At 50.7% G+C, this 19,129-nt stretch overlaps 1 protein-coding gene across 3 annotated transcripts in view; it reads right to left on the bottom strand.

The window, feature by feature from the left end:
• The window catches only part of Tox2 (TOX high mobility group box family member 2), a 126,023-nt gene extending 108,260 nt beyond the window's left edge, over positions 1–17,763 (bottom strand). The window contains exon 1 of one of the 3 annotated variants that reach the window (XM_028868406.2): positions 17,625–17,763. In XM_028868406.2, the coding sequence (XP_028724239.1) occupies positions 17,625–17,723 (99 nt within the window). In that variant the 5' untranslated portion in view covers positions 17,724–17,763. Of the gene's footprint in view, positions 1–16,350; positions 16,901–17,624 lie in introns of those variants that run through there. The other 2 variants (XM_028868407.2, XM_028868410.2) reach the window with 2 other exon arrangements.
• Positions 17,764–19,129: the final 1,366 nt, after the last annotated feature.

Here is a 19,129-nt window from a genome sequence, read left to right as displayed (position 1 = left end):
GAGTAAGGAACCTTCAGTCATGTCTCATGGCTTTTTCCTCTGATCAGGAATCCAGAGTGGAGCTCTCCCTGGATGGTGACCCGTGGAGAGATTCAGGAAGGTCTAAAGAAAAGACCAGGGCTGAGGAAGCAGAGGCACGAGAAGGGCAGTTTCAGGCAAGAAACTACAGCGGCCCTGAGCATCTACACTGGGACTGACCGAGAAGGAAAACACCAGAGCAGGTGCGCCCACAGTACCTCAGGCTGCCCAGACCTGGCCCCGCCCCTGTCCCTTGCCACACGAAGGCTCTGCTGACGGTGCAGCCTTAATAGTAACGAACTAATTTTAAACCCTGTGATTACTAAGGTTGATTTCCATGGAACCTTCTTTTCACAGCACTGAGAACCTCGCAGGAGCGGTAATTGCCAAGTTCAATTTTAGCTCTGTCACACCCAACTGTCGTGCTAAGGCGGCTGCTACGTCGCCAGGTAAGCTGGTAATGAAGTCGGCTTCGGGCGTCTCATTTCACAATATTGTGATGTCTCTGTCAGCACCTGTAAGAGCTGAGAAGCTGTGAGCTTCCATTGAACGGAGTACACGTGGGGGGAGTGACTGAAGCCGCTGTGTGTTTCTGGGGCTCTGTCTTGGGCCCAGGCCCACGGGGATACTGTGGCTGCTGAGTCCTGGATGACTCTCCTCGCAAAGCCTATACCTCAGGTGTACCACACACTGCAGGCACTAACCACCACCCTTCACTGGCCCCCTCATTCTTGTCCTGTGTCTGGTCCTCCTCATGCTGACGTGCATCCTCAAAAGCCCCTCTCGATTTACGGTGCCAATCAGTTCTCTTGCAAAGGAATTAACAAAAAGGGGAACCAACACTCACTGTTCCCATTTAAAAGCATGGATGAGCCCCACTTGTCCTCAAGGCCAGAGCCTATCATGTCTCCAGATGGAACCCTAACCAAACTTGGGCCCTCTGCCCTGCAAGTCAGTTCCAGGGCTCCAGCCCCTTGCAGCCCTGGCTTGTACTGTCCAGGTAAACAGGTTCTCCCGCCTCATCTCCTATTGGTTCCACTGATCCTTTACATGGATGAAAAGCTCTGCATATCTGAGCAAAACCCATTAGTAGAGGGGCTTGGGGAATAGCGTGGCCAGTGAATGTCAAGCGTGTGCAGCTGTGAAAACCCGAGTTCAAACCTAAGCCCCCACGTGAAAAGCTAGGCACAGGGTGGTGCACACCTGCAATCTCAGCACTAGTGATGTGGACACTGGCCGATCCAGAGCACAGGGGGATCAAGCCAAAGTCTGGCTCAAGCTGAGGCCACACCCCTTCTCCTGAGAGCTCTCCTCATCGGTGGCGTCTCCCAGAACTCTCGGGTTGGACTCTAATTCTAGGTATTTCAACATTTCACACACACACACCTCCAGCAGCCTCCAGACCAGCAGTTCTCAACCAGTGGGTTGAGATCCCTTTGGAGTCACATATCAGATATCTTGCACATCAGACGTTTACATTACGATTCATAACAGCAGCAAAATTAGAGCTTTATAAAGTAGCAACAGAAGTAATCTTATCGTTGGGGGTCACCACAAGGTGAGGAACTGCGTTAAAGGGTTAAAGTGTCAGTGAGGTTGAGAACCACTGCTCCAGACCTTAGCAATACAGAATCCTAAGCTGCCCCACCCGCCTACTGCCTCAGAATCTGCATTTTAATACACTCTCCACGGTGGGCTCACCATCATCATCCCACTGTGGGGAACCGTGATCTGACATAAGATCAGCCTGCTGTGTGGTGTTCATGGTTCCTTTTACCCTGTGTGGGTGCAAATCCCACCACTGCCCAGATGAAAGTTTTACGCCTTTCCTGTACACCTTCCTCATTCCCCAGAACTCTGCTTCTTTTCAGCCACAGAGGAACCAGCCCAGCTAGTGCTGGTGTCTTCTAAAATGCAATGCATAATCCTGCCCCCCACCCTCGAGGCACGGTCCAACCTAGTAGGCCCACCAAAGCCCCATTTGAGGACACTGAGCACCCTGACTCTCAGGAAACCCACAGTGCTGTGGAGACAGGATGTTTGCATTAGTCAATTAAAGCCTTTGCTTCCTTCTTGAAGAGACCAGGCCCACAGGAGTCTCTGCTCCAAGGGAAGAGGTCCTCATCTTGGCTCAAGATGGAAATGGGGGGAAGGGAAAGTAACCCCTCTTTGGAGACCCTGATCCAACCCACCAGGGGTTGATCCCCCTCCGAGGGGTACCCATGACCTTTGCAGAACTAAATGCAATACCAGACTCCTATGTGCGGAGCAGACCCCAGGGCCAGCCTGGAGGTTGCAGTAATCCAGCTGCGTGTTTGGACAGGAGCCACCTTGCAAAGCTCCGTCAACTCTGCCTGTCGCCTGAGGAGGGAAGCACTCACCTTTGCTAATCACCCTAATTCATTTTTTATTACCGATTTTCCCTGCTTCTATTTGCCCTCTGATTGAGGATATTACCCCAGGCATTTAAAAAAACAACAGATCAGACCACAATGGCAAACATAGCTCTTTCGCTGAAATCTGCACCGATGGGTGCATAATTCCACATCACAAAGACCTGGGGTCTACATGTTAGGCAGACCAGGCAGGAGGTGTCTGCACAATTGAAGGTTTGTCGGAAGATAATGAGCTGTGTGCAGAGGGCACAACAAAATGGGCACTTCCCCTGCTGCCGGTGAATATAGTCAACCCTTTTGGAAATAGCGTGCCAGGGGCTGGGGAGATGGCTCCATATATATAGATGCTTGCTGAGCAATCAAAAGACCTGAATTTGAGTCCCCAGAACCCATGTAAAGTTGGGCACAGTAGTGTGTGTCTGCAACTCCTGTGCTCCTAGGGTGTGAGATGGAAGACAAATAGGAGAATCCCTAGAAGTTTGTGGGCCAGCAGTAGCAAGCAACACAAAGATCCTGTATCAAACAAAGTGGAAGGTGAGGACAGACGATCCACATGCCCACATGCATGCACACACATCAGACACACAGAAAAATAACATGCCAACCAAAAACAGGAGCTGTAAATGTGCCATATGCTCTTCTATTTTTTTTTTTTTTAAAGACACAGTCTCATGTAGCCCAGGCTGGCATCAAGCTCACTGTTTAGTCTAGGATGACCATGAACTTTTGACCCTCCTGCTTCCACATCCCAAGTGCTGGGACTCAACTATGCACCACCCCGGCTGGTTTATATGGTTTTGGGCATGGAGCCTAAGACTTTGTACATTCGTGCTAGACATTCTACCAACTGACACAGCAGCTTCTTCAGAGTCCTCTATGAAGCTGTTATTCTAGAGGGGTAGGAAGGGAGGGACAGAGCCCATTGATACGGTGACAAGGTAAATGACACACTGTTTCCAGAGAGAAAAACAAGAATAGGCCATCTCTGATAGACCAGGATGGGGCAGCACTGAATCCTAAAAAGGCAAAGGGCCAACATGAACAGTGTTCTGGAATCTTCAGTGGGCTAGGATTTTAGGTAGAAAATATCATGTTTGTGATTCACAGGTTAATAAAGAGGGGGAACCATCTTTTCAGGACAGAGACCACCCACAAGTCTTGCTTGCTCACCAGAAATGTTCCCACACCAGAGAGAAATATCCTTATCTCTGAAGGCCAGGCTGACTGTGCCCCAGATTCTTCAGTCCAAGCAACGGGGAGGGACGTGTCCCTCCTAGCAAAGCCAAGGTCACCTTGGCAGGGAGATGGGTCTGGGTCTGATGGTTCTTGCCTTAGAGGTCAAGCATAAATTCAAAGCCAGAGGCCAAGGATTTCTACCTTAAACCCAAGGATTTCCACCTTAAATCCATCTGATTGGCATTCCTACTTTCCTCCCTGGCTCAGCTAGAGATGTCCCTGGTGAGACACGACCAGGAGATCAGTACTTGTTGATACTTGTGAGTCCTAGGCATAGCTTCTCCTGGCAAGGAGGTAAGGAAGGCCCAGAGAGGGTGGAACACAGTCTGGATGCATTATGGGGCTATTTCTAGAAAACATCTGTCTCTGTTCCCTCCTTTCTTCCTTCTACAATGTATCATTGAGCACTGATTATGTAGCAAACAACAGTGCAGGTCCTAGATGTTACTGTACACATGAGCCAGATCACTGGTCCCTACAATTTACTCTCCAGAGGGGAAACAGTCAAGCAATTCCACAGATGTGATATGCCCCCAAAGGAAAGTACTAGAGGCCAGGATGGAGAAGAGGGTGACCATGTCAGGAACCAGAGTACAACAAGAGGCTAGAGCTGAGACTGAAGGGTGGGGACAGTGCCAGTCTCCATATGAGGGTGCAGGTTGGAACGTGCCAGGCGAGGTCAGCAGGCTCAGTGGTGTGAGAACAGCCAGGCACTCAGCAGGGATGAAATGAAGGCAATAGCAGAGCTGACTGTGTCCCCAGAACGGAGCCTGGAGCCTGAGCCTTCATGCAAAGTAGCTGGGAGTGAGGTTGGAAAAGCAGGTCCTGTCTAGACCCCATGAAGACGCTGCACAGGAAGGTTTAAACAGAGCTCCGAGAGGACAATTTGGAATCACGTGGCTCTGAGCTGTAACTCATTTCTGCACACAGAATAGATAGCTCTCATTCTGCAGAGGAAAGATTTCCACAAAGGCTCCATAGCCTTCCCAGCATGCAACACTCAGTCACTGGACAGAAAATGTCTCTAAACTGCTTTGAGAGCTGAAGGTCCCCGGCTGGAAAGCAGGAGGCAGCCAGAAAAACAGAACAGCGATGGGGTGCCAGAGAGAAAACTGTCCTGGGGACACCTGGACCCATACAGTAGTGGCTTATTGTTAACATCAAGGCAGGCAGACCTCTGTGAGTTCAAGACCAGCTTGGCCTACACAGTGAGTTCCAGGACAGCCACCCCGATCCTGGAAGACAGGGCCCAGGGACTTTGACCACTGTCTAAGGCTCCATCTGAAAGGGCAGAAAGTGACTCCCAGAAATGTGAACAATGCCGAGACTCTATTATTTGATTCTTACCTTGTTTAAAATCAAAGCCTAGCAGTTGGGCATCTGCAGCTAGATTTGAAAAGGGAACTCGAAGTTAATGCTGCCAGGTGCTTAAACATGAGTTCTTACCTTATTGAATTCATAAACAGACAAACATGGTTACTTCCTTTTTGGAGCTGGGGAGACCGAGGACTGGAAATAATGAATAGCTTTCCAAATGCTCCCCTCCCTAGCTTCATCCCCTGGCCCATCCATCACCTCTGTGCCTTCACAGCCTTTACATCTGCTTCCTTCTACCTGGAGTGACCACCCAGGCTCCGGCCACTTGCAGGAGCAGGCACACATCCTCTTGTCTGAGAAGCTGATCTGTCTCTGGCCGGGCCTGGTGATCCCATGGTATCCTGAGTTATCACACCTAGTGTATTATAACTCAGCATGCACATTTGAAATCACTCTTGTCATATATCAATAAGACAGAAGCTCCTACAGGGTAGGGGCCACCAGTGACTCACCGTCTGTACCTGTCACCTGCCACAAAGCCGTGGACACAGTGGACTGGATGTGGTGTTTGGATGGTGGAGTGAATGGATGAGGAAAAGGTACAAAGTGCACCGGCATCCAGGTATGACTCCAGGTGAGTATGATAAAGCATATTTCTTGGTCAATGTATGTACATGCATATGTGAATATATGTATATATGTTGTGTGTGGTATGTGGTCATGTATGTGTGTTTATGTGTATATGCTGTTCACGTATGTACTCATGTATGCTGGGTATATCATGTACTCATGAGTGTGGTATATTTGTGCATATGTTTGTTTATGTGTATGTGTTATTCATGTGTGGTATATTCATGGGTATGTAGTTTTGTGTATGTATGTACGTCTTACAGAGCTCAACCAGAAAATGTACAATGCATCCTGAGGACTTTCACTTTTCCCTCCAAAGGAGACTGAGGTTCAGTGGTTAAAGCACCTGCCATGCAAGCATGAGGACCTGAGTTCGATCCCCAGCACCCATGTAAAGAGCCGGGTGTGCCTGTAATCCCAGCACAGGGGAGCAGGAGATGGGGTGGGGGATCCCCAAGACTTTTTGGACAGCTTGTCTAGACCCAGGTTCAATGAGAGACCCTGTCCCAAAAGATAAGGTGGAGAACAATTGAGGAAGACACCCAATGCCACTCTGGCTTCCACACACCCACATGTGTTTGCAAACTACATACATATGCATACTTGTGCATACATATGTGCTCTTAAGTGCACATGCTCTTACACACACACACACACACACACACACACACACACACACACACACACCACCCTTGGATGAATGAGACAGTAAATACAGTTTATGATCAAACCACTCCATCCACCCCCTGCTGCAAGAAAATCCCATCCTGTGAACTGGAGGCAAATGTTACTGGCACATGCTCAGTCTGTGTGCTCTGCAGTAAACAATGCCCCTGGCTGCCGACTTGCACCCAGTCGGGGAGAAACTACCTACAGATGACGAACATCTAATAGAGTAGCCATACTGTGGGATTTCCTGAGCACAGTGACATTTGTAGTGCTATGCCCCTTGTGGGGACCCTGGCAGCTAAGGGGACATGTGGCTGCTGTGGAGAGCAGGCTGTGAGGGCAAGGTGGCTCCTAAACCACCTGCCACAATGCATTTGTCCCTCTGTTCTGCCCGGACTAAAACCCAGAGGGAGGGGACAGCACATAGAAGGTATTCTGGTCCTGCTATCTCTGGAACCCCAAAGGGACAGACATACAAGAGTGCCTCCCGTGGAGAGGAGCAAGCTGTGGCTCCTGTTACAAATGCCTCCAGGACACTAGTGCCAAGTGCCTCACCTGGGTTAGTCTTGTGAGTTAGGTCTGAATGTGTCATTGACTCCAAGAGGCTTCCTGGGGGAGCTGCAGTGAAAAGCAGGCTTCTCATATTCTCTATTGAAGATGTAAACTCCTGGACAGAGGTGATACTCGCTGCTCTCCCAAGGGGCATGTGACCTGAGCAGCCCCAGGTAGCAGGAATGAGCTAGAAAACAATTGCTCTGATCTCCCAGAGATCTGGACACCAACATGAAGTGAGAGTATAGTATTAGGAAAATGGGGTTCAGGAGGCTGAGAGGCAGGTTCAAGGTTACCCAGCATCTAAGCCCCAGAATACAAACCCAAGGACTTCATCAGACTCACAGTCATGTGTGATCCACCACCTGGCTCCACATTAAAAGTTAACTGTCAGGTGGGTACAGCGAACAGAGAAAGCAGGGGGGCTCCTGAACTCACCCATGGAGCTATCAGCAAATATTTGCAGAATAAACAAGCAAGCCCTGAAGCCCAGGGTCTACCTTCCTCTCAGGAAAGCCCAGGTCCATCCGAAACACAGCACGGTGCAACAATGAAATTTATGCATGAGATTGACCTGGGGTTAACTATGGAATCAGAATCATTTCCAACAAGGTTCTAAATCATTCTGAAAATGAGGCCCAACTTCGAGATAAGCACGCTTTAATTAGCTGTAATGTGGAAGCGACCTATTGGCAAATGAGGCCTGAAGTTGAGACCTAAGGCAAGAGGCCCATCTGGAGCTACCAGACCCCTAGAAGAGAAAGTTCTACAACAGAAAAAGCAAGCGGCACATAAGTCCCTGCATGTGTGCACACAGATGCATGCACATCGTGTGGCTGCACACACCCTTGCATGTACATACATATACACACAAACAGGCACACACATGCACACACCTCTCAGGAGGGAGCTTCATGTGGAGGCCACCCACAGAGACAAGGCCAAACCCCAGTTTCTCGGCCACCTGTGGTACTTCAGCTATTTGGGTCAGTTCCCCGCCTACAAATGGTAATGTGTCGGTAAATGATTTGTGCTTATTTCTACCCACAAAAATACCACAAAATTTCAAAGGAAACTCACTAAGCAGGAACTAGGTGCTTCAGGCAGCTGGCAAACATACTTTCACCTTCTCGCTTTGCTTCTAAATCCCAACAGAATGACAAAAATCAAAAGCTACCTACCTCAGTCTATCATAGATACAGTAGAGATAATTGTATATACCTTCTAATGCATATTTATTCACAATTCAGATACAGATCTGTATATGGGAGAATGCAATCCGTCCATAAGAGCCCAGAGGGCAATCAGAAACTCTGAGACACCACCGGAAATAAAGAAGCTGAAGGACAGACTGACAACACAGCCTGGGAGCCCTAAGGAACGTGCACCCCAGCCCACAGTCCCTGGAAAAGCTCCCCTAACCAAACCCTGTAAAGTCCCAAGAGAGTCAGCTGAGGCTTGGAACAAGGCAAATGAAGAGATCCATGCATTAGCCCAAAGGCCTTGCTCACTGGCGTGGCCCCAACCTACAGCTGAAGAACAGCACTATCTTATGTTTTTGCTGTGAAAGTGAAAATAGCATACATGATAGGAGTCACCACAAATAAAAATGACAGACATGGTGGAAGTCACTGCTGGTCTAGAACATCGTTTCCCTGCCCCAGCCCAGCAAACACTTTGGACCCAATCATACACTGTGATGGAGGTTTTCCTGTGTATCCCTGGCCCCCACCTGCTAGATGGCAGAAGAACCCCCTCCCCACACGCTATGACAAACTGTGCCCTGGTAGAGAAGCTCTGATCTGGGGACTCAAAGACATCATTGCAGGGCCTGGCAGGCTCGTGGGGCTGTTTTCAGCCCCGCGCTTCAGTCCTGTGTGTTCTTGTCAGTAAATCCCGTATCTGCACAGTTGGCAGTCATTGTATTTACACAGACCCAAACCCACAGGGTGATTTATCACCTCAGCTTGGGAGAAGCAATAAAAACATATGGTCGGTAATTATTAACTTAATGAGTCATGGTAAATGGTAATTTTATATCTTAGAGAGAAGATGTTGTGTAACACAGGGTGATAAATTTTGATCAATTACCTTGATGCTTAAAACTTGCTACGGTGCAATTGGGATTTCTGGTGCCTTCTGGAGTGAGCGGGAAGATCGTAGTTTTATGGTGCCTATTGCCGGGTTTCTCAGCTACATGATGGGTTTTTATAGAGTGTCTACTGTGTGCTTGGTGCTGAGAATTCAGCCCAATCCTTGATCCTCAGCCACTCAACGAGGAGAAAGTTTGTATTTACCAGATGAAAGGCTGTGGATCTGCGACCTACTGACTCAAAATGTAGACTAACAAACGCATATAAAATCACCAGGGGCAGTGACTGTGCTTGACCTTAGGGAAGATGTCACATAGCTGAGTCTTAAAAGGGGGGGGCCTGTGTGGGGGCACATAGAGAGGTGGGAGGATGTTCCAGGAGGAGAGAAAAGCACCTTGGGAGATCTGTCCACCATGGTGGTAAGGTCTGCCTGCCTGCAGGGAAGCAAGGACACCCACATGCTACAGTTCAGTCTGCTTGGTTTGGAGTCGGGGTAGGTGTAGAGGGACAGAGGCTTCACTTTCCCAACTTCAGACTGCTCTCCATGATGGTTTCTTGGTCTTCTGCTGAAGAGAAAGTTCAACAGCCTGTGTATGTGGCTCCCCACACTTGCCAGGAGCACTCTGTGTTTCAAACGCTGGCCTGGCTCAGTGGCGGGAGAGTATCCAGGTCACCGGGCTCTATCTCAAATTTCTGAGTTAGTAAACCTAAGAGGCAACTGGGCAGCTAGCATTTTTGACAAGAGGGTGGCACCAATCTTGCTGGTCAGGGAACTAGACCACTCAGTTCTAGCCTAGAGCCGTGGTAGGAGAACATCTTTCTGCTCTGGATATGGGGATGTCTCATAGGCCTGGGGTACATAGCTTGGACCTGGACAGTCAGGGGGCCGCCTCAACAGGTTCTGAGGGGGTTCCCTTCACCTTGGGTTTACCTGGGTTTCATGAAAACATAATCAGAACTGGAGAGATACCCAGGGAGGGTTTATGTTGAGGGAAGATTGGGGACATAGAGGACACCCAGAAGGAGAGGGACACATGCTTGGGCAGAGGAAGAAGTTGGTCAGAGATGGGAATGACGACAGCCACCCAGCTCTGGAGCTATAGCTGTCCCTACTGGAGAGTTGTTCCTGGTGAAGCAGCATGTGAACCCAGACCTGACACTGCAGCTGGGGGTGGGGGGCATCAGTGGGGTTGAACACCTCATACCACAGCCCTCGTGAATCAAAAAAACAAAAACAAAAACAAAAACAAAAAAAACCTGAAAAGCCTAGAGCAGCTAACCTGTGTGCCCAGGTCACCAGCCCAAGCCAATAAATGTTCTAAGCATCCCCTTGTTTTCCCTACCCCCTAAAGAAGGGCATGAGTGCTGTTAGGAAAGCCAGAGCCCGCCCTTCACAGGGCACAAGAGCTGACTCTTAATGTTTGAACTCTAGTGTTCTGTTCTTAGCGCATGGAAATGAAGGCGTGCCTTGCTGTAGTGAGTACTGTCATCTCCAACCCTCCGACCTTAGTTGCTGATTTGCCGTTGGACAGAGAAGAGACTGAACCTCTGAACGACTTACCTGTGTTCCTGATGCTTGAGGCAATATGTTATCCCGGGTCTGCTGCATTCCACAGCCAACCCACACTGAACATCAGTCCTGGGACTCTAAGGAACCAAGGAAGCAAAGAGATGACCCAAAGGAACTGCAAGCAGCCACACGCCGGAGGTCTGTGAGACCCTGTGCAGTGTGCCCAGACCCGGTTGCTCCATCACTGCAGGCTCCTCGGCCCACTAGGCACTGCCCTCTGGGCTGGCTCAGGGACAGCTCTGGACCCCATCACTCAGAGACTCATCTTTGGCCCCTGCCCTGCCTTAGACTCCAGGCACTCCCACAGTCTTCAGATTTTGAGGCAAGCCGAGGCTGAGCTCCTCCAGCATAGTGACAACCGGGCAGCCCTTGGTTCACGCGTTCACTCAGGCCACGAGCAGATGTCTTCTGAGCACTTAGCTACCAGGCCCACTCTGGGAACACAAGAGTCCTCCCTTGACACAGGGAGAACAGCTCAAGACCCCTTCAAAAGGCCGTGGGAGTTGCTCACTAGCTGAGAAGCTGGTCTCTAGGACAGGGATGTTTTCACAGCAGCAAACCCTGCCTCTCCCAACTCGATGGTTCTGGTTTGAAACAGATTCAGTCATTGGCTTCCACACCTGTTCCTGCCATTAGGTGAGGCAGCCAAGAGGCAGAGTTCAGGAGGCTCATGCTGTGCTCTCTTGACTCTTGGCCTCCAAGCTACAGGCTAAATCACCTCCTTTCTTTCATTTTCTTTCTTTCTTTCTTTCTTTCTTTCTTTCTTTCTTTCTTTCTTCCTTCCTTTTTTTTTTTTTTTTGGTTTTTCGAGACAGGGTTTCCCTGTGTAGCTTTGTGCCTTTCCTGGAACTCACTTGGTAGCCCAGGCTGGCCTCGAACTCACAGAGATCCGCCTGCCTCTGCCTCCCGAGTGCTGGGATTAAAGGCGTGCGCCACCACCGCCCGGCTTTGTTTTTTGTTTTTTGAGACAGGGTTTCTCTGTGTAGTTTTTGGTGCCTATCCTGGAACTCACTCTGTAGACCAGGCTGGCCTCGAACTCACAGAGATCCGCCTGGCTCTGCCTCCTGAGTACTGGGATTAAAGGTGTGCACTGCCACTGCCCAGCGAGACAGTTTCTTTAGGTAGCTGAGGCTAGCCTGAAACCCATGATAAACTCTCTCTTATAAAGTCAGCCTGCTTCAGGCATTTTGTTATAGCAATGGAAAATAGGCTTATACACTCTTCAAAAAGTAACACACACACACACACACACACACACACACACACACACACACGCCCTGTTGGAGGATCCCTCCATGCACCACAATTATAGAAGACATCCCAGCCTTTCATTTCATTGTATCTGCACACCATACTGTCCTGAAGTGGTCACTGATTGATTCTCCTTAGTACACAGGGAAGCAGAAAGTCAGGGGAAGCTAATGACATGTTCAAAGTCTCTGAGGAGAATGGAGTGAGTGGTGGTGGGCCTGGGCGGCTGTTCCTCACATACAAAAGCGTGATCCTGGGAGGACCCTCTGGGCAGGAGGATGCAGGACTAAATGAAAGTAAAGAGCTTCCTGCAGAGATGCTGGGCTCCTGGCAGAGCCCCCTAATTCCAGCCAGCCCAGGGCTCCTCCCACAGGACCATCCCTTGCCCCCTGCAGAAGGAAGCTGTGCAAATCTCACCCCCACAGATGCTGTGAAGTCCTCAGATACCCCAAGTCCAGGACAGGAGGCAGTAAGAGCAACCTCCACGTCATGGATTTTGCCAAACGGGACCTCCAGTCATTCAGTAACCACGCTTCCCTCGTTCCCATCCTTACACGATGCTGTGCCCAGAATCGTGTGGGTGGAAAGCAAAATAACTCACCCACCACCACTTACTTACTGAGCCATTGTAAGAAGGCACTGTGCCAAGTCCTGGGCATGGTTCCTGCCTTCCAGGAGCCCACACAAAACTACACAAACAACCAAGCCGCCACTGCACAAACTGTGGCCTGTGACATGTAACCAGCTGTAGCATCACACGGGGCCTCACTAGATGTTCAAATTCCAAGGGTCCATCCCCCAGGACCAAATGAATAGAAATCCCTGAAGTATGGCCCAGGAATCTGCTTTTTAAAACTTACCCATCAGAGGCTGGAGTCTGTCTCTGTGGTTAGGATCTAGCTACTCTTGCAGATAGCCAGAATTCACTTCCCACCACCCACACGCTCACAATGCCCTCTCTAGCTCCAAAAGATCCAACACCCTCTTTTGGCCTCCACAAGTATCTGTACACATGTGTGCATACACACATCCAGTCATACACATAAGTAAAAATAAATAAAACTGAAAAGACTTACCAAGTGGCTCACATTATATACATACATTTTCAAATTTTCAAGAATCTGTCATCAACCTCCCCCCCACACACACACCTTGGCTCACCTTAACCCTCTTCCTTACCTCATATCCAGAGACCTATTGATCATATTTCTTTATATTTTATCCATAGATAGATAGCTAAGCTTTGAGAGCAACAATTTGGGCTTGTTTTTTTTTTTTTTTTTTTTTCATTGCCATAGCATTGGTTACCTAGCAAAGTTCTAGCACAAAGCAGTGATCAATAAATGTTTGTTGATTAAATGACAGATGATAGAACATGCCACATCCCACGCAGTACTAGTCATTGGGAGAGCCTGGAGAATGAGACAAGGTTACTGGCCACAGAGTGCTCCATGATAGTGGCACCCAGGTCAGCCTTTAGGGGGGTATCAAACAGAGATAAAGGATGCTCGGAACAGAGAGGTTAAACCTTTTACTGGAATAGGTGGCAGGGGGTTGATAACACCATCAACTAATCAATACCTGGTTTGTGCCAAGAACTATCCTAGTCTGCATCCTCACTCCTGTATCCTGAATCTCAGAAGTAGGCAGTGTCATCCAGAGGGTGGGGCTAGAGCATGACTGCTCTTCTCAAGGACCCAGGTTTGATTCCTAACACCCACATGGTGACTCAGAACCATCTGTGACGCCCGTTCCAAGGGGATCTGAGGCCCTCTTCTGGCCTCCAAGGGCATTGCATGCTCATCCTACATATACATATAGGTAGGTAAATTACCCATGCACATAAAACAAAAATAAATAAATCTTAAAGAAAAAACTTTAAGAGGGTACCTAGGCTCAGTGATATTAAGTAATTTGCTCTCCCCACAAAAAGACTTGTAAAAGAACATTTGCGGCAGCTTTATTTACAATTTCCCCAGACTGAAAATGAACGCAAATGCCCATCACCAGGTGAATGAAGTAATCAAGTGTGCTGTACTTACAGAAAGCAATACCACTCAACAACCAAGTGGAACAAACCACACACACACACACACACACACACACACACACACACACACACACAAAACAAAGAATCTGAATGACAAGCTGAGCAAAAAAGAAGCTATACTCAGAATTCCTCTTTGCATATGAAATTCTAGGGCTTAAATAGAGTTAATAGTCCTAAATTGAACTGAAACAAACTGCATGGGCTAGAAATCAGGAAAGAAGCCATCACCCACTGAAGGGCACAAAAGGGACTTTCTAGGGTGATGGAAATAGTCTCTACCTAGACCGTATTAGTGGGTACCTGGGTGTTTATATCTGTCAATCTCATTTACATTTTATTAAATTAAGTCATACTCAGTAACAACAAAGATCTAGAGAGCCCAAAGGTGGCTTAGTTGGTAAAGGCACCTGTTGCCATACCTAATAACTTAACTTTGACTGCTGGGACACACACACAGTGGAAGGAGTCTTCTCTGACTCCCACACATGCCCACACACATACATAAATACATGCATTTTAAACTTTTTTAAGGATCTAGAAATCATTTCCTCTAGTTCACAAAGCCACATATAGAGCTACAAAGCTAGGCTCACCCTGTCCCAGTGGCTAATTGGCACCAGTCTGTCTAGCTGAGCTGGGAGCTCCCTGCCTGGTTAATGCCTTCCAAAATCTGAATGGAAGGGATTCAATTCTCTGTGAATGGAAATCACAGGTCCCCTAGCCCCAAACCATGATAGATTCTCACATGGAGGCCAGACTGTCCTGCTGTGAATTAAGAAACTTAGATTCAACATCAATCGTGCCTTTCACCTGCTCAGTAACCCAAGGGTATACTGCTCCATGACTCAGTTTCTCCTATATGAAGCAAAGAGGAGATCAATAGTTCCCCTTCATGAGATCCCAGATCCTCCATGCCAGAGGCCAGGAGTCCCTGTGCTTACCAAGCACTGTTACTACATTTTTAAAAGTAACATGCTTGCTTTATATCTGGTAAGTGATTTTTCTAATACATGCTAATATTACCGTGATTAATAAACCACACAAGTATTTCAAAGCTAAAATGAAGCCACCGCGGCTTTTCATTATTGTGTGTTTTCTCAAACAAAAAACACCAAAAGAACAGCTAGTGCTCATGACTTCAGATGTAAAGGGGCTCGGAATCTCTATGCAGAGGATTGCTAAGGGGACAGTCGCCAAGGGGATGGTCGCCAAGGGGACCGTCGCCAAGGGCCCTTCCAGGTCAACTGCCCCTCGGTTGTCTGACATCGTTTGGGCGAATGCTTGAGAAGACCAGCCTCTTGTCCTGGCCCCAACAACAGAGCCCCAGTGTGTGGGCTGTGTCCTGGCTCTGTAACCCATTTTACACCACCTCGTAACACAGACACACCGCCCCAGTGTGGCTGTTACCACACCTTAGGTCTCAGTTTACCCTTCAACTCTGATAGTGAGCCGCTGTGAGGAAGCCTGAAGCTTGGACATTTTCTTTTCCACAACCTTTCACCATCAGTTTCTGGAGTCTGAAAAAATGGGGTTCCTGGTCACATTGAACCACCACAGAAGGCCACAGCCCACCGGGGAGTCTACCAACAAGACTGGCTCAAGTTGAGCCAGGTGCTCCATCACCCCAGCATGAAGGACTGAACAGCAGATCTCACATCTAAGCACACGGGCACACCTTCCTCTCAAGCATTCTGGTGCCTTGTCCCACGCCAATAAGCTCAAAACTTCTCCAGCTATGGGTCAGGGTCCTAGAGCACAGATAGAAACCAAAATCTCCACCCTCCACTTCTGAGTCCTCCCCTGCGGGTTGCGACCTCGGAGGTTCTGGTGCTGAGTCAGAGGTTTCTAGAGCATCCAAATTTAAAAAAAAAAAAAAATACGCGAGGTGGGGGTGGGGTAGGATGGGGGGCTCAGCAGAGTCCTCCTTCCCAAAGGCGGCAGTGGGAGACAGTCTGTCCCCACTTTGGTGAGGTTTACAGATACCTCACCTCCAAAAGACCTCTTCAAGCTCATCTCTACCTCCTCCCCAGCCTGGGTACCGGGACTTTAAGACACAAATGCCTAGTCTCCACCACGGCCTCCAAACCAGAAGGTGAACCCTGTCTTGCCCATTTGGTATTTTAAACGTAACAAAGCCAAGGGCAGATGACCCTCTGCCCATCCTTCAGCTCCTTGTAAAACTCCGCTTGCTGTTTTTAATCTATTTTCCCACCACCACAGTGGAAGCGGCTCCAGAACCCGCCTTCTCTCTAAGGCACCATCCCCCCTCTCAGGCTTCCAACTTTGCGGATCAGCGCACAAAAGATAATCTGCTCTCCCCTCCGAGAGATGCGTGCCGCCCACCTCCGCCCCGGGACGCCCCCCGCCTGCGCGGCCCGCGCCGCCCCGGCCAGGGTGAACTGCCGTGGGCTCCTGGCGGCAGCCGCTCCCTTAGGGCCTGAGGACGCACTTGCAGAGGCCCAGCCCGGGAGGCCCAGCGATCGGGCCGGACGCTCTGCTCCCTCAGTATCCCCGGAGCACCCCCGCAGCCAGGAGCTAGGCGGATAGCCTGTGCGGAAGGGGACAGACCTCACAGGGTCGCGGATCGAGCCATCCGACGCGCAGTCACCACGCAGCACCGCAGAGCCCGCGCGTCTGCGCCCCGACCGCCCGGAGACCCACGCGCGCTGCTCAATCCGGGCTCCGAGTGACGAAAAGCCGCGCTCGGCTCCAGCCTGACCCGGACCGACGCACAGACCTGGGGACGCACAGACCGACCGTCTGGCTTTCCAACTAAGTTTCAAAGTTCGCTTCCCTGCGAGGGAAGAGGACTCGGGCAGCTCGGCTGCCCCTGCCCCTGCCCGCTGGGCTTGAAGAAGAACTGGGGTCCGACGCCTTAGGTCCCAGGATCCCCGCACAGCCTCCGGACGGCGCCGCAGTACGGGGACTTGTCTGGCGTTGGGGACAGAGATCCCAGAAAAAAATGGGGGACTAGAGGTGCCTCCTTGCTGCAGCCCAAGCCTGAAGAGACGCTAGCTCCCCGATCGGGAAAGGGACAGGTCTTGATTGGACGCCACCATCATAGAATCCGAGGCGCCGTGGGGCAGTGACGGCCAATTAGTAAACGGCCCAATTAGTGCACTGCACCGACAAGTTAAAACCCCGACGCGCGAGTATGGACGACCGAGGGGTGGGGGCGGGGAGTGCAGGGTGCTGGGGCCTGTGACTGTCCCTGGGTGTGCCCGGGTATGACTGCGTGCCCGTCAGGGCGATTTGTAGCTGAGGCTTCTCGTCCAGGGGATGGATCTGTGTGACCGACCGTGTGCACTCGTGGGTCATTGTGAGTGTGAGCTGGAACTGTCGGAGCTACTTCTTTGTGTGACTGTCCCCGGTTGTCACTGGCTGTGACAGCGGATAGGAACATGTGCAGCAGCGTTGTGTGTGCGGATAGGTGAAGTGACTTGTGTGTGTTAGTGTAGCCGTGTACGTGGGCGAGAGGCTGAGTGTGGTTGACGACAGATGACTGGCACGGTGACTTATGTGGGACGGTGAAGGCTGCGTGTGGTGCTGCCTGGCTGGGTGACAGAGAGTCGCTGCGCGTTGGCTTCTGAATGAATGCGAAGTGTGGGTGAGTGTGTCACCGTGTCGTCGTGCGGGTGGCTGTCGGGCTGACTTCTGCCTGTGATCTACAACTCGGGGCGTGTGTGTGGCCGCGAGGGTAGCGGTGTGAGCGGCACGTGCCCATCGACGGGGCTGTTGTGTGCGTGTGTCCCCCGTGTGGGCCCCCAAAAGTGGCCGCGTCCGCAGCCGCGAGGTGACTCCTGCCCCCACACTCGAGCCCGGGACACTCGGCCCCTGCCTACCTTGCCGCAGTGGTAGTAGTCCAGGTGCGCCAGGCCGGCCGGCTCGGCCCCGGGCCGCGCACCTACCGCGGGCGCCGAGGGATACAGGCGGACGTCCATGGCGGGCGCGGCGGCGGCGGCTCCCGCGGGCAGTGCCTGGGCGGGCGGCGGTGGGAGCACTAGGCGAGCCGGTGTGCAAGCGCGGGGGGCGGGCCGGGGGCGGCGCCCGGAGGGGAGCTACGCCCTCCCGCCACGCCCTCCCCCGCCCCGCCCGCGAGCGCTATTGTTCCGGCCTCGGGCGCCGCCGAGGGCAAGGGGGCCCTGGAACTCGCCTGAGTTGGGCAGTAGCCCGGATCCCCGCCCAGCCCTCCGCCCCTAATGTGACTTGCCGTTCCAAGTGGGCCTTTCCTGTCCCGCCTTTTGTCACCAAGAGCGAGAGGAAAGAGAAAAGCCCCTAGGCCACACCTGTCCAGAAACGGGACGTTCCCCGCCCGAAATATTGCGGGCAGTGTCAGTTCCCCACCCGGCAAGCCGGGCCTTAGGAAGTGGTCGTAGCAACACTCAACTGGAGATGGATGCTGTCTTACCTGTGGAACTGGGCCCCTTGACTCACACGGATCTTGGAATAGTCTCCCCGCCCGCCCCCAACACACACACACACACACACACACACACACACCTCAAGCTAATCTGAGTTACTCAGAAAGAGACAGGGGACCAAAGTGCATAAAAGTTAATTTTATATATGGGGGAAATCGAGGCAGGGACTTGCAGCATCAGTAACTGAGAGCATCCAGAATTGAAAGCACTTGGATAGAGACACTGGAAAGTCCCCACCCCCTTTAGTGTAAGGACCGGAAGGCTCAAAAGCCGAGTACAGTTGGCCATCATCCAAGGCCTTCTGGACACCAGAGAAGCAGTGTGTATCTGCCTCCCTTGCTCTCTGTCAAAGCACCAACATTCCTCAGACACTTGCTGGCTGCAGGAACTGTCAGGGTGTTCTCATTTACTTCCATTCGCCCCATCCCCCATCCAGTTCCTGGGTCTGTCTGGGAGGGACAACTGGAGAAAACAGTTTGAGCCTCTTGCCCACACGGAGGACAGCTTGAACTAACAGCTCTCAACCCCGACTTGGACTTGGTTGGTCCTGGCCAGGAGCAAGAACCTCTGTAACCATGGAATCCAGACATGGGGAGATGAGTGTGGGAACTGGTCTTTCAGTGAAGGTGCGAGAACAGAGGAAATCACAGCCCAGAAAGGAAAGCGCTTCTAAACAAACTTCAGTCATTGTTTCTGGAAATACCAGGCTCGGTCTTATCAAAAAGCAATTTCCCACAGGCCTCTTTTCCTCTTTTTTTTCTTTCCTCCCCCAGATCTGGATACCCAACTAGCCTGACAATATTCACTGAAACACACACACACACACACACACACACACACACACACACACACACACACTCCACTTCTCTGCATTACTTTGTTATAAATCAAGTATTTCACATACACATGTATTGTTCCTGTGGTCT

Source organism: Peromyscus leucopus, chromosome 4 (assembly GCF_004664715.2).
Source record: "Peromyscus leucopus breed LL Stock chromosome 4, UCI_PerLeu_2.1, whole genome shotgun sequence".
In the NCBI taxonomy this organism is placed as follows: Eukaryota; Metazoa; Chordata; class Mammalia; order Rodentia; family Cricetidae; genus Peromyscus; species Peromyscus leucopus.
This window is presented reverse-complemented; position numbering and strand designations above follow the sequence as displayed.